This window comes from Oncorhynchus nerka, unplaced genomic scaffold (assembly GCF_034236695.1).
Source record: "Oncorhynchus nerka isolate Pitt River unplaced genomic scaffold, Oner_Uvic_2.0 unplaced_scaffold_25___fragment_4___debris, whole genome shotgun sequence".
Classification (NCBI taxonomy): domain Eukaryota; kingdom Metazoa; phylum Chordata; class Actinopteri; order Salmoniformes; family Salmonidae; genus Oncorhynchus; species Oncorhynchus nerka.
This window is the reverse complement of record NW_027040322.1, coordinates 233,690-250,000: the sequence shown is the minus strand read 5'-3', so window position 1 is coordinate 250,000 and position 16,311 is coordinate 233,690. Positions and strand designations below refer to the sequence as shown.

Below are 16,311 nucleotides of genomic sequence, written 5' to 3'. Positions count from 1 at the left end.
CCATTTCATATGATATTATTATCATATAAATTGTAATTCGTAACATTTATTATCATATAAATTGTAATTTGTAACATATGTTACGAATTTGCAAAACATACTATATGATATGTTATGAATTTGAATTTGTTGTGGCTAATGTTAGCTAGGTGGCTAATGCGAACATTAGCTAGATGGCTAACGCTAGCTAGGCTAGGGGTTGAGGTTAAGAATTAGGTTAAAGAGTTAAGGTTAGGCTTAGCTAACATGCTAAGTAGTTGCAAAGTAGAAAATAGTTGGTTCTCAAATTATTAGGTTGTCCGTGATGATATTTGAACATGCAACATTCGGGTTGCCAGAAGTCTACCCATCCACCCCAACCAAACACCCTACTTTCATTTTTGCCTTAAGTAACCTTCTGTCTTATGTAACCATACCAAACGTAACATATCATACTAATTTGAGTGTTCCAGATGTATGTTTACTATCTTACGTCTAGTCTGAGACCAAGCTGATTTCTCTCGCTCTTTCTCATGTCTGATCCCTTTGAGAGGTTCCCGCTCTCTGTGTCCTTACACACTCCTCTCACACACACAGTCATGCTTGGACTACTGAAGCCAAGGTCCCAATGGTCCTGATGAGCTAATCTGAACCTCCACCAGATGATGTCATGGGAGAAAGAGAACTGGGAGATATTGCCTCATCACCAACTTCATTATGCTCCAATGCTGAGTAAACCTTTTCTTACTTTAATTCTCTCAGCTTTGGGTCAGAACGAAATTAACAAGAGTCTCTTCCTCATCCTCTGACCTCTCTCTTTTCCTCCCCCTCATCATCTTACCTCTCTCTCTCCTGCTCCAATAGGTTAGTGAATTCGTCACTCTTGTTCATGTAGTCAGCATGCTTGTGCTTCTCGCTGTCCAGCTCGTGCACGGTGCGGCGATGACACTTCTCAGTCAATAGAAGCTGTTCCAGCATGCGCCGATACGTGTCCTTGTGTTTATCCTGCAGACGGTCCAGCTGAGGAACACACAACACAGAATAATCATTAGACTGTAACTCTGACCATTCAGTCAACTAGTGTACTTCTGTCTTGTTGATCTATGCATCCTTATTGTATAACAAAACTGGTAGATTTCATGGCAAAAATGTGTAAACTAATGATGTTCAACATTTGACATCCAGATTTGTCTGTATGAATTACATGGTACTGCAATTGTTGAGGGAGCTACTGTAGCGCGTAACCATTTCAATTAACCTTTTATACCTGTTGTAAACTGTGTACATGACGAATAAAATTGTATTTAAAAAAAGAGAGAAAAATAATACTACAATCAATATTATTGGTTTGTAAGGTAATACGTATCTGTCAGTACTGTTGGTGACTAACCTCAGCCATTGGCCACTGGTAGACATTGTCAATGTGTGTATGTGTGTTGGTGAGAAGGCTGTCTCTCTGTAGGGCCTGGAGGGCTGTGGTAGGAGCTGCAGAACCATAGTGGGACTTCAGAGCTTCCAGACGTGTCCTCTCAGTCTTCAGCACACAGATAACATCCTCCCTCGCCTGGGGGTTACACACACAAAAAACACACTCTCTTAGTGCTTTGAAAACAACCTTGCAAGTTATTGTTTATAAGAATCTCCTTTAGTGCACCAAGGGACTACTCTTACAAGGCAAGGTAAGAGCAGGTTTTCTGTAATGTAATGTGTGTTAGTACCAACATCAGCCACTAGAGGGAGGTAGTATAGAGAAAAATATATCTAATTTTGGACTAAATATTGTGAGGATTTACAATAAAAGCATGGCAATCGGTTCCACCTAGTGGATAATGAAAGTAAACATCATCCCAGCAGACAAGATTAATGGTTCACTCCACAGTTAACTATTAAGCTATGCACAATATCATCATACGGTAGTTTATCAATATGAATCAGACTCACCTGAACCTCACCTTCCATGACCCCTAGCAGCCTCAGAAGGTCCTTTTTAGTAAGGTCCATGATTCCCAGTCTTTTGTCACTAGTACCTAAGCTGTCCTCGGTTGACTTCTCTATGTCAGAGACCACCACCACCTCCTCCACCAACTCCTCAATGTTTGGTTGAACTTTGACCTTCAGACTCTTTATGGGTGTATGCAGATTTACACCCTCTTCCTGGTTGATGTCTTGTGTTGCCTGGGGAACCCCGAGTACCCCATTGGCTGGGCTCTCCACCCCACTACTCTTGGACCTCATCCTCTATCTGGCCATAGAAAAATAACAGAGGGAATCATATTTTAACCTGTGCAGCAATGAATAAAAGTGAGGGAAATTGTCAACTAAATCGATATACTTAATGTTAATAGAATCTGTACAAACATCAATTGAAAGCATGTGAAAAGTGAGAAAGAGAGTGTGAGTGTGTTTGAGACAGAGAACGAGAGAGAGATACAGAGAGAGAAAATACAAATAAACATCCTGGACACTACTCAGACTGTGGACACATCACTTACAGTCGGTTTTATGGCCTTGGAAACCCATCTTCATACCCATCCTCCCTCATCCCTTTCCTGTGCCTTTCTGACCATCTTATATTCAATGACAGGAGACTATAAGGTGTGAGGTCAACTATAAGAGCGCTCCAAGGCAGCATGTCCTGCATCTGTCATTTCTCTATTCTATCCGAGTTTAAACATGTGGTGGTAGAGTGTGTGTGCATATGTGTGGTGTGTGTGTGTGTGTTCGTGACAAGTATTTATGACATGTCCTGTTCTTTTACAGAGTATCTCATGCTGGGTGGTGACACGTTGGATGGGAGGACACTGGAACATTTGCAGCACCGCTGGGTGTTTGTCTTGTTTGTCATGCTAATCTGTAAACAATCTGGGATCCAACTCAAAAAGAAATACAAGGCTTGAACTATGATGGTCTGTATGCACCATGTTATACAGTGAGACCAGGTCAGAGGTTACCAGGTTACATTGCATTCATGTACTGTTGAGTCATCCTGTGTCTGTTGGGGTCAAGTGCACTGCACACAGTGTAGGTCAGGGGTACTCAACTACTGTATGAGGTCCACAGAAATTCCCTGCGGTCAAAGGTCCGGATGGATATTGTCTTTATCGGCATAGTAACAAACCCCTACCTCGGGACCCATGCCACCCCATAATATTTTATAATATTTTAATAATATTTTCAAGTTTTGTAGCTAATTTCCTACAATTCAACACATTTTGCCATGTCTTATGTGTGCATCTGAAAAAGTTACAGATGCGCAAATATCATACCTCCAAGACATGCTAACCTCACCATTACAATAACAGGGGAGGTTAGCATTTTGGGGGTGTATGATATTTATGCTTCTGCACTACTGCCCAAGCACTACTACATTTCAAAATTGTACTTTGTGTATTCTACTATTACAACGCTCAACCAAATTGCATTGAAATCTAAGTTCTTCAAATTCTTCTTCTTCTTCTTATTATATATGAAATATATAAATACACTGAGTATACAAAACATTAAGAACACCTGCTCTTTCCATGACATACACTGACCAGGTGAAAGCTATGATCCCTTATTGATGTCACTTCAATCAGTGTAGATGAAGGGGAGGAGACATATTAAAGAAGGATTTTTAACTCTGTTTGGTGTAGTCAGTGTATATACATTTATTTATTTTGGTCGGGACCCACGGTCCGTATTGACCCCACTCCGGGTCCAGGTCCAAACCTCGTTCCACCTGCAGTATGGCTAATGTAGGTCATCAATGCATTTGTGTGTGTGCATGCACTGTATGTGTTAAACTTCATAGAGCTTTGATCTTAGAGCATCTCTCCTCCTCCCTGAAAGAGTTGTGATTAATGGAATAACTACATTCCCTTGAAGGAGTTGTGATTTAATGGAACAACTATAGACCCTTGAAGGAGTTGTGATTTAATGGAACAACTACAGTCACCTGAAGGAGTTGTGATTAATGGAACAACTATAGACCCTTGAAGGAGTTGTGATTAATGGAACAACTACAGTCCCTTGAAGGAGTTGTGATTAATGGAACAACTATAGACCCTTGAAGGAGTTGTGATTAATGGAACAACTATAGACCCTTGAAGGAGTTGTGATTAATGGAACAACTACAGGCCCCTGAAGGAGTTGTGATTAATGGAACAACTACAGTCCCTTGAAGGAGTTGTGATTAATGGAACAACTACAGTCACCTGAAGGAGTTGTGATTAATGGAACAACTACAGTCCCTTGAAGGAGTTGTGATTAATGGAACAACTAGTTCCCTGAAGGAGTTGTGATTAATGGAACAACTACAGTCACCTGAAGGAGTTGTGATTAATGGAACAACTACAGGCCCCTGAAGGAGATGTGATTAATGAAACAACTACAGGCCCCTGAAGGAGTTGTGATTAACGGAAAAACTACAGTCCCCTGAAGGAGTTGTGATTAATGGAACATCTACAGGTCCCTGGAGGAGTTGTGATTAATGGAGCAACTACAGTCCCTTGAAGGAGTTGTGATTAGTGGAAAAACTACAGTCCCTTGAAGGAGTTGTGATTAATGGAACAACTACAGTCCCTTGAAGGAGTTGTGATTAATGGAACAACTAGTCCCCTGAAGGAGTTGTGAATAATGGAGCAACTACAGTCCCTTGAAGGAGTTGTGATTAATGGAACAACTACAGTCCCCTTACTGTGAACAAGTGTTCTCTCTGTGATTCTGTTCTGGTACAGTATGACATCACAGTCCGGAACCTCCTACGACGGTCCACAGTCCGGAACCTCCTACGATGGTCCACAGTCCGGAACCTGCTGCGACGGTCCACAGTCCGGAACCTCCTGCAATGGTCCACGGTCCGGAGCTTCCAGGCAAGGCGACCAGTCCAGCTCCAGGGCAGGAGCCTTCTTCTGCGCCGGTGCCCAGTCCATGCACGTTGTCCAGTCCAGCTCCAAGGCCGGAGCCTTCCTCTGCACCGATGTCAAGGCACGGCGTCCAGTCCTGCTCCATGGCTGGAGCCTTCTTCTGCGCCGGTGCCCAGTCCATGCACGTTGTCCAGTCCAGCTCCAAGGCCGGAACCCTCCCCTGTGCCGGTGCCCCATCCAGGCACAACGTCCAGTCTAGCTCCAAGGCCGGATTCTTCCTCTGCGCCAGTTTCCGGTCCAGGCACGGCGTTCAGTCCCGCTCCATGGCAGGAGCCTTCCTCTGCGCCGACGTCCAGTCCAGGCACGGCGTCCAGTCCCGCTCCAAGGCCGGGGCCTTCCTCTGCGCCGGTGCCCAGTCCAGGTGCGGCGTTCTACTCGGCTCCATGGCCGGACCCGTGGTCTGGGCGGGGGCAAGGTCCAGCACGAGAGCCACCACCGATGCTGGATCCGCGGGATGAGCTGGTTCTTCGTCCCGCACCAGATCCGCCACCAATGCTGGCGGATCCGCGAGCAGAGTGGGTACTTCGCCCCGCACCGGAGCCGCCACCGACACTAGATGCCCACCTGGACCCTCTCCTATGGAGTCAGGAGTCAGGTTTTGCGGCAGGAGTCCGCACCTTTGGAGGGTCGGGGTGTGACTAGGGTGGGTAATCTAGGTTGTTTTATTTCTGTTGGCCTGGTATGGTTCCCAATCAGTGGCAGCTGTTTAGCGTTGTCTCTGAATGGGGATCATATTTAGGCAGCCATTTCCCCACTGTTTTTTTGTGGGGTCTTGTTTATGTGTAGTTGCCTGTGAGCACTCCATAGCTTCACGTATCGTTTGCTTTTTTAAAATTGTTTTGTGCGTTTCACGTCAATAAATATGTGGAACCCATATCACGCTGCGCTTTGGTCCGAATGTTTTTACGACGATCGTGACAGACAGATAGCGAACAATTCCCTTGCAGGTGATGTCACACGACCCCTGACTCATCCTCTGAGCCATCTTGAGCTGAGTGAGCTCACAGAACTATGTCACACATTCCCTCTCCCCTACACGACTCCACCGCTCCCTCTGCTCTGAGATCAGTTCGAGGCTCAATTAGGCCAGAACAGCACAACACTTGGACTGTGAACATCAATAAAGAACAGTAACTCATTCTAACCTCGATGAAAACAAGATGTTCACTAGGAGAGCTATGAGACTGGGAGCAAAGCAGGCCTGACTGTACTGTATGTATGTGTGAGATACAGGGTTCTGACAGCGGTTCACTGGAGGTTTCAGCTCACTCCTCAGGGATTTGTTTATCTTCCTCTTTAGTAGCTGTCTGACTCTGCAGAGCTCTTACTGATCAGAATGACTTAATGGCGTCTGAAACGAATCTACCCTAATCTCAAATGTTTCCTGGAAAAAGGTCCAGTTGCAAGAAAGGGTTGAAAGAAAAGATCTTCCAAAATAAGAGAGAAGAAAAGCCATCTCAAGTGGTGAATTGGGCTACTCAGACTGCTTTCCGTGCCCTGTAGTACATTACAGTATAATAACATCACATTGAGTCAAACTGGAGTGATTTTCTCGAGCACAGTAGACTACCCAGTACCCACTGCTATGCCACTCCTCAGCCCTGCCAGGACAGGTGCAGGCAAGGATAAAGGGGTACCAAGGATACACTCTATGCCTTGATGATGTAACATCTACAGTACTGTACTGTACTTGACTCCAGCATAGGATTATATTCCAATGGCACGTTGTGTTAGCTAATCCAAGTTTTTCATTTTAAATGGCTAATTGATCATTAAAAAACCCTTTTGCAATTATGTTAGCACAGCTGAAAATGGTTGTGCTAAAGAAGCAATAAAACTGGCCTTCTTTAGACTAGTTGAGTATCTGGAGCATCAGCATTTGTGGGTTCGATTACAAGCTCAAAATGGCTAGAAACAAAGACTTTCTTCTGAAACTCGTCAGTCTATTCTTGTTCCGAGAAATGAAGGCTATTCCATGCAAGAAATTTTCAAGAAACCTAAGATCTCGTATAATACTGTACAGCGCAAACTGGCTCTAACCAGAATAGAAAGAGGAGTGGGAGGCCCCGGTGCACAACTGAGCAAGAGGACAAGTACATTAGAGTGTCTAGTTTGAGAAACAGATGCCTCACAAGTCCTCAACTGGCAGCTTCATTAAATAGTATCCGCAAAACACCAGTCCCAACGTCAACAGTGAGGAGGCAACTCTGGGATGCTGGCCTTCTAGGCAGAGTTTCAAAGAAAAGTCCCTATCTCAGACTGGCCAATAAAAATAAAAGATTAAGATCGGCTAAAGAACACAGACACTGGACAGAGGAACTCTGCCCAGAAGGCCAGCATCCTGGAGTCGCCTCTTCACTGTTGACGTTGAGACTGGAGTTTTGTAAATAGTAAAGTACAGATACCCCAGAAAAACTACTTAAGTAGTACTTTAAAGTATTTTTACTTAAGCACTTTACACCACTGTTCACCACAGTGTTTGGATCGATAGGCTTTACTGAGTATTACTGTAAACCACTGAGATAAAAATAACACAGTGACCAATCCACTGGCTCTCAAATGACCACACGTTTATGTGGTCTTCGTCTGGTTTAAAAGGTGGGTTAAGAGAGGTTGTAAGAGGCCAGAGAGGAATCAGACACAACAATATTTGGAAAGCACCTACTTCTCTCACACACTTCAAAACAAAACTCTGGATATTGTTTTAAACTCATGGTCAGGACATGAACATAAATACATTCAATGTAAAACTTGCATTTATTAGTGAAGTACATGCACACTTCCAATATGTAACTATGCAACAGCTCTGTAGAGTACAGTATCACTTCTCCCTAGTTCATTTGGGCTTCATCCTCCATTTAACTTTGGAAAAATACTTTAGCTCCAACTTCTGGCTCCTTTGGCTTCCACCTATGATTCCAAACTCCAAGAACTCATTTATTTTTCCTCTAGCACAGTTTAATTAAACCGGTTCTTATTCCCACAGTTCTGTATGGATTGTGTAATGCTATCAGCTGGAACATGCATTACTTTGATTCAAGGGTAATGAGCTGATTGGGAGTTAAGCCATGAAAGCTCAACATTCACATGGAACTGAGGTTAGATAGATAGCTGACTGGACACTGTTCAAATAGACCATTTCAGGATAATGATCTATTGCTCCAATTTCACCAAGGCGTAATGATAACAAAACCTTCTCTATACCCTTAACTCCTTCCAATTTTTGTGTTTTCTATTTAAATTTCAATCAGATTCCTACAGCATGACTCTCCGTTTCAGCTCAATGGTTTGCAACTGTTGTGAGTGAAGTGAATTCTAAGAGGGCAAATGGGGATTCCAAAGCCACGTGGCCTCTGAGCCTCACATACCATTCCTGCATGTTGCATTCCCTTCTTCCCTAATGTGGAGGGAGCTGGCTAATGGACAATGAGCCCTCACTGGGTACCCCTGACCAGCATGCCCACAAATCCATGGAATCCAAGTCATCTGTAGTATGTTACTGTCTGACTGCCTGCATCAAACGCCCAAGTTCCCTCTGATGAGAAGGCCAGGGCCTAATGATCTGTGAAGGCATGGGACTAAAGTAAGGTTGGGTCCCATGTCTACTCCCACACAGCCAGGCTAGACCCTGGCGGTCATGGCCAGCTGTCACTCAGGGTATTTATAGGGTCTCCGACCCCAACACACGTTCTCCTGGTCCATGCTGGAGAAAAAGGAGCCCTATCACTTTAGCTGTGATCAGCAAGTAAACAGATGCCTTTCACTGAAAGGGAGTCCGGCAGCTTTAGGTTGGGGTACAACATACTGCTCAAATGATCATTGAAAAGCAACAATATTTGGCTACAGCTACACCACCCACATACAATCCAAATTCAACTACAAGGTGTGTGGACATACTGTGAAAATAAACAAACTTCGTTGGAGGACCTGATTTAGCCAGTGGATGTGAACTCTTTCCCAGATCTAGAGTTGTTGTTGTTGTTTGTGTGAGATCTGTACCTCCTCTTCCAGTGCTCCTCCAGAGGTCCCTCCCAGACTGCATGGCTACATGGTCCTGATTTGGCCTGTGATGTCAGCCTTAGTTGATAGATAGCTCCTGCTCCCTGAGACACTAGTGACAGCAGTTGTCGGGATTCCAGGGGCCCTCCGAACTCTTTGGAAAAACGTATTGTTTGATTGGGGGAGTTTGATATACTCACTGGGCAAAAACTAGTTGAATCAACGTGTTGTTTCCACGTCATTTCAATGTGATGACGTCGAATCAACGTGGACAACTCATTGGATTTGCAACCAACTTTTAACCTAAATCCAATGTCATGGTAATATTTTTGGTTGATTTCACATTGAATTGACCTTAGTTGAAAACACCACAAATGTAAATCAAAAATAGACGTTGAACTGACGTCCATGCCCATTGGGTAGCCACGCTATGAACCCAACGTGACTAAATATGGGCTGGGAACTGTGCCTCAGCATGAAGGAGTTTGGCAACGCCTGATCAAATACTGTGGGGTCCAACGGCTCTTCCATCTTAACAAGGAAAACATGACTCTACTAGAAAATATCAGAATTTCAATCCACCTTGACTCAAAACTGTTATAGAAATTGTCTTGATTCAAATGTTAGTATTACTGTTTTTACAAGTCCCTGTTTTCCATGTACTGCTACAGACTGGTATGTCTCAGCTTTCTGCAGACACATTCCTCTGCAGACAAACACTGACCTTTCAGGGTCAAATATTACATAACAGACGTGTTTCAGAGGCAAATTTAGTTCAACTGAAGAGTGATGAAGTCTTTTGTCGGTTGAGACAGCTGAACATACTTACATTATACATATTTCTTGTTGATTGGTATTATATCACTAAATTAGACGTGGAATTTATGTTTACAATATATTCTTATTTCACTTGGAATTTCATAATACTTTGTTTAACTTTCTAAATACTAGATGACATGGTCTCTGCCGACATGGTCCCAGTTCTGTTGGTTACTGTATATGTATATTGGCCACGGTACAGTTTGTCTAGTGATCTGGCCTACTTCTATTTATACTCTGCATCAACATTTCTTACACCTGACATGTCATCCTGCTAGGGCAGAATATGACTTTCCCTACAAGGCTTCTACTCGTTGTATACTCTGCATCAACATTTCTTACACCTGACATGTCATCCTGCTAGGGCAGAATATGACTTTCCCTACAAGGTTTCTACTCGTTGCATCCTCTTCATCACCACATTACATACACAGTCTTCTGATTGCAGATGAGGTTCAATGAGTTTCCACCATTAGCAAAAGCAGGTCATTTTAACACCAGGGCCACGGTGTCCCAACAGTGTCATGTAAGACAGAAGGAAGTCACATACAGGTGAAGACGGAGGTTTACATACACTTAGGTTGGAGTCATTAAAACCTCGTTTTTCAACCACTCTACAAATTTCTTGTTAACAAACTATAGTTTTGGAAAGTCGGTTAGGACATCTAATTTATGCATGACATAAATCCTTTTTCCAATTTTTTTTCCAGACAGATTATTTCACTTATAACTCACTGTATCACAATTCCAGTGGGTCAGAAGTATACATACACTAAGTGGACTGTGCCTTTAAACAGCTTGGAAAATTCCAGAAAATTATGTTATGGCTTTAGAAGCTTCTGATAGGCTAATTGACATCATTTGAGTCAATTGGAGGTGTACATGTGGATGTATTTCAAGGCCTACCTTCAAACTCAGTGCCTCTTTGCTTGACACCATTGGAAAATCAAAAGAAATCAGACAAAACCTCCAAAAATAAATTGTAGACCTCCACAAGTCTGGTTCATCCTTGGGAGCAATTTCCAAACGCTTGAAAGTACCACGTTCATCTGTACAAACAATAGTATGCAAGTATAAACACCATGGGACCACGCAGCCGTCATACCGCTCAGGAAGAAGATGCGTTCTGTCTCCTAGAGATGAACGCACTTTGGTGTGACAAGTGCAAATCAATCCTAGAACAACAGCAACGGACCATGTGAATATTCTGGAGGAAACAGGTACAAAAGTATCGATATCCACAGTAATACGAGTCCTATATCGACATAACCTGAAAGGCCGCTCAGCAAGGAAGAAGCCACTGCTCCAAAACAGCCATAAAAAAGCCCCGACTATGGTTTGCAACTGCAAAGATCGTAGTTTTTGGAGAAATGTCCTCTGGTCTGATGAAACAAAAAATATAACTGTTTGGCCATAATGACCATCGTTATGTTTGGAGGAAAAAGGGGGAGGCTAGATGGCATCATGAGGAGGAAAATTATGTGGATATATTGAAGCAACATCTCAAGACATCAGTCAGGAATGTAAAGCTGGGTTGCAAATGGGTCTTCCAAATGGACAATGACCCCAAGCATACTTCCAAAGTTGTGGCAAAATGGCTTAAGGACAACAAAGTCAAGGTATTGGAGTGGCCATCACAAAGCCCTGACCTCAATCCCATAGAAATTTGTTGGCAGAACTGAAAAAGTGTGTGCAAGCAAGCTGAAATAAATCATTCTCTCTACTATTATTCTGACATTTCACATTCTTAAAATAAAGGGGTGATATTAACTGAGCTACGACAGAGAATTTTTACTAGGATTAAATGTCAGGAATTGTGAGAAACTGAGTTTAAATGTATTTGGCTAAGGTGTATGTAAACTTCCGACTTCATCTGTACATGAGGGTCAGATGTTGTACAGGGACCTTCAGTAGATGAAGATGGTGCAGCTAGTCGGCCCTAATACTGTACACTGTAGGCCTATCAAAGGCAATGCAATTCACATACAGATGTAGGATCTTAATTTGAGCCAGTTTGCTCCCGCAGGAAAATAATCCTGCAGCAACAGGAAATGTGGATTATAATTGATGGACATTTTTGTAGGGGTTGATACATTTTTCGTAAGGGAAAGTCAAGTCTGACATTTCAAAGTGGAAATTTCAGAAGCCCTTTTAAACCTCATACACTACACGTTTTACATTTCCTGCATTGCAAGTTCTCCTGAATCACGGTGATAAAATGAAGATCGTATCTGTGTACATTTATCTCCTTTTGCTCTGAACGAAGCTTGTATGTCTCCAAGAGCCAACAGATATGATATTCACAACTCTACTGTGCTGGGTAGCAACCCAATTCACTTGATCTATTGAGGGAGCAGCATGGAGTAGGCTTACAGAATCTGTAAATGGAAACCAACCAATCAAGCACCAAATTCCTTGAGTAACATGACATGATTGGATATCATGTTTAAAAGGAGATTCTAAGGGGGCGGGGCACAAGGCATGCTCAGAATGTTGCATAAAGACCATATAGAGGCTGCAAATTACACATGGGTGAAGCACACTCACATACATGTGAACACACCCACATTCTGAAATGGCATTTTTGTCCCCTCCAGTTTTATCATTGGAATGTGATATAAAACGAGGCAACAGTGTGCTGTAGGACCATGCGGACGCCTCCGAGTGGTCGGGTAGGCTGTTTGGTGTGTGTATATATATTAAGTCCCCCCCCACTTCTAAAACCAAAGTTGCGCCCCTTACTAGGCCATAATTCCATAAAATGTCAATGGTCTGCTCTGATCTGTCCATGTGTGATGCACATGATATTACATGACATTACATGACCCTTTCACACTGCTGAAAAAAAGTTATACACATTTAGCCTAACTTGAGTCGTCTGTCCAACTCAAGAGTTGCCTAGTTAAATAAAGGTTAAATAAACATTTAATAAAAAGAGCTCCAACAGTCAGCCTGTACAGACGCTGAGATCCCAGAGCGATAAGGCAGCTTTCTGAATCATGGATCGGTCAGCAAATATGTTTAAAACCGTCCAAATAAATTATGTGAAAAAATGGAAGTCTCCAGCAGTCTATCATCATGTCACTCCCCCACTGACTGGGAGGAAGAGAGGAAACGAGCCGCAGCCTGGTTGATTTGAGATCACGTATTACTACAATAAGACTCACTTCAGGGAATGCAAAGTCTCCCTACCTGAACCTTTCAAAAGTTCAGCAAGAAGTTCTCAGAATGACTGCTTTTTCTAGCGAGAAGATAGGGCGAAGGTCAGTGAGAATGGGGCCAGAACCATTTGCAATGAATAGCATCACTATCCCAAGCTACTGACGATTAATATAGATACATCTGTGACATACAGAAGTAATAGGATTCAAAAGATTCCTTTAAGATATCACATTGAAGGAGAGGACTTCTCTCGTCACAATATTTGGAGAATGTCAAGATGGTTTACTATGAACTTAATAAGAGAGCAAAGCCCACCAGCTGCGTGGTCATTCGATGGATGCTGATGAAGCACTGTGGTTTTCCTTTACACTTCATAACATGGAAATGTAAGAAGCATTATTCTATGTAAAACCTAAAGGTCTGGAACAGATTCTCTACATTCATGGCTTAGTGTCATAGTAATGGGGGTGACACGTGCCAGGGACAGCTGTTGCCGAATCTCACCAGCAGGTCTGAAGGCTGCACCACAGTGACCACTGGGAGTATAGTGACCAGCCCCAGACCAGCTCCCTCTGTCTGGCCTCAACAAGGGACAGAGCCAGGGTCACTCCTCCAACCTCCCCCACTCCCACAACACACTGCAGGATACAGTCTGGCCCACTCCCAAGAGCGATGAGTTGAACACGTGAAGCAGACCTGTTACCAGATCATTCCAGAGAGTGCTGATGGCAGTGCACTGGACAGTGGACACATGCCAGGCAGATACAATCACCCTTACCATATACGCTTGCTCCCTCTCTCTAACTACAGCAATGGATACTTCTGTCCAATGTTGTAGACATTTCCAAGCCAAGTGCATGATGTAGCCTACATCCTACCAGAATCGCTATGCAGGCTATAAAAAATACAATTAAGAACTGGCTGTCCACTGACGATTGTGCTACAGTATGTTGTCAATGGAAACGCCTGGTCGATAAACACCACAGTGGAGTGGTATCTCTTTCCCAATCTACCACTGCTGAAAGAGCTACATTACCTCATAACTTAGCCATGTCCTTATCATCTCACTGATCAGAAGTAAGTGATGCAAGATCATAATAATGTAGTGACAAAGGTGATTTGAGGTGACGGGCATCTCAGTGGAGAGGGACACAGTTTGAGTAAGCGAATACTCTCTCTGCACCTGTGCCACTTGAATGAGCCAATGACATAGCTTGGTCTGTCTGAATAGATAAGTCTGACTTGATAACTCTTCAAACATTGTAAAAAGAATGAACTGTGAATGAACTTCGGTAACCCCTGGAAACAAAACACTCAAGTGTAAAGTAAACCACTCAAACTAACATTAGGAAAGGATCTCCTTATCCCTGACCTGGACAAAGTGCCAGAAATATTAATGACAGATCTCTCTCTCCCCTCCTCCCTGTATCTACCATGATATTATTAAGTGTTAGGGGACCACATCAGCTGGAGTGTGAACAGTTAGCTCTCCTCTCTCTTCCAGAGCTGGTCTGCTTTAGGAGCAATACAGAGACAGATCGGTGCTGAGGAGATGGATGACGGATAACTTAAAGTATGCCTGAACACTCGAAGAAAAAAAGGTGCTATCTAGAACCTAAAAGGGTTCTTCAACTGTCTCCTTAGGAGAACCCTTAGATGAACCCTTATTGGTTCCAGGTATAACCCGTTTGGTTCCATGTAGAACTTTTAGGGGGTTCCATGTGGAACCCTTTCCACAGAAGGTGCTACATGGAACTCAAAGGATTCTGCATGGAACCAAAAAGGGTTATTCTATACGGACAGTCGAAGAACCCTTTTGGAACCATTTTCTTGCAATTCCTATAAAAGAGAGATATGTTGCACATTTCATTTGACTCAGCTAGACAGTGTGATGTATGTCTTGATAAATGGATTAGTTCTTATGAGAACCAAATATACATGCATGTTCTATGATTGATGTCCTGGTGATAAATAAAATAATTTGACATAATTAAAAGGAATGAATAACCACGTAGAAATGATGCTGTTTCACAACAAGTTGAACCCCCCCCCCCCCCCAGACAAGGTTCGAGGAGACGATCCATTCCCAATGTTAACGGAGGAATCTGGATTAGTTATTCCTTATCTCCCAGCCTAAATATCTCAGGAGAAAGTTATTTGTCTGGATTACGCTGTCAGCTCTAAGTCCTCACAAGGCTTTTCTTGCTAGTATAACACTAGAAGGGGTTCTCACACTGCTTTTATAAAACAATGACAGAGGAATAAGTAGTGATTTATATGGTACATTAGATTCATGACTTTCTCTTTCCCATGTGTGCTGTCTCAGTGCCAGTGTCTAACTCCTAATGACCATTCTACCTCTTGAGAACAGTCAAAAGACCTTAACTCTCTTAAAACATGTCATCAACTCAATGTGTTTTAATGCATGTGGACAGCATGGATTTTAACCCATTCATACTGCACAAAGCAGGCAGACAGAGTCCATTAAAATAGTGTTCCTTCACGCAGTATTCTGTAACCTACAGTATATCTGTGCAGAACAGCACTGACAAAATCCAGCAACAGTAATAGCTCTCTCAGCCTTTCAAACTCATGATACTAGAGCATTTCAGCTGATAGGTTTATCTCCTGCCACGACATGGGGACATGGTTTAACTTCCCACACTGAGTAGAGATGAGAGAAGCATGCTTTCACTGAGGCACACTGTGTAGAAGACAGTAAGCTGTACTTTCTTACCTGTTCTTTCTGGTCCCCAGGGTTAGGTTTGGAGTTGTGCTTAAGGTAATCCTACAAGAGTGACTCAGTCTGCCCTTCTGTATGTGAATGTCCTCTGAAGACCTCTTCTTAATGCTACTCCTGTTCAGCTGCCCTGCTACAGAATGAATGCCATCACCATGGACAAGCTCAGCTCTCTCACTTCTCCTCTAGGATTCCAGGTCAAGAAGGAAATGCTACAGCAACGAGAGCTGGATCTAGTCCTCTCTCTCTCTCTCGCTCTCTCTCTACTCGCTTAACCACTCTCCCTACTTCCCTCTCTCATGCACACACACACTCTCTCTCTCTCTCTCTCTCTCTCTCTCTCTCTCTCTCTCTCTCTCTCTCTCTCTCTCTCTCTCTCTCTCTCTCTCTCTCTCCTTTCTCTGTAAGTCAGCCAAAAATATACACTCTTTGAGGAGTCAGTGGGAGAGTGTTTGTGACAGAAAGAGAATGCAAGGGAGTGAGGGTGAGAAAGTCCAAATAAAGGATAGAAAGCCTTGGCGGAGGAGGGAGACAGGCAATCATGGAGGCACAGTTCTGTTCCCACTCCCACTCTGTCTGTGTTTGAAAGGAGCCGTTGCTCAGCGGGGAGAGAGAGGTGCAGCAGTGTGATGTCCTTTGTCACACGTCCAGGTCTTTTCATTTACTCCTCCTTTGTCCCCAGTCTTTCAGTGTGGAGACGGAGGC

General features: G+C 43.3%; 1 protein-coding gene across 1 annotated transcript; it reads right to left on the bottom strand.

Moving 5' to 3' along the window:
* Positions 1 to 97: 97 nt before the first annotated feature.
* On the bottom strand, positions 98 to 15,950 carry LOC115146351 (filamin-A-interacting protein 1-like). The gene is made up of 4 exons (XM_065016487.1): positions 15,604 to 15,950; positions 1,921 to 2,221; positions 1,370 to 1,543; positions 98 to 999 (listed from the first exon to the last, which is right to left on the bottom strand). Exons 2-4 carry the CDS (start codon positions 2,212 to 2,214, stop codon positions 817 to 819), a joined length of 651 nt encoding a protein of 216 aa, XP_064872559.1. The 5' UTR covers positions 2,215 to 2,221; positions 15,604 to 15,950; the 3' UTR covers positions 98 to 816.
* Positions 15,951 to 16,311: the final 361 nt, after the last annotated feature.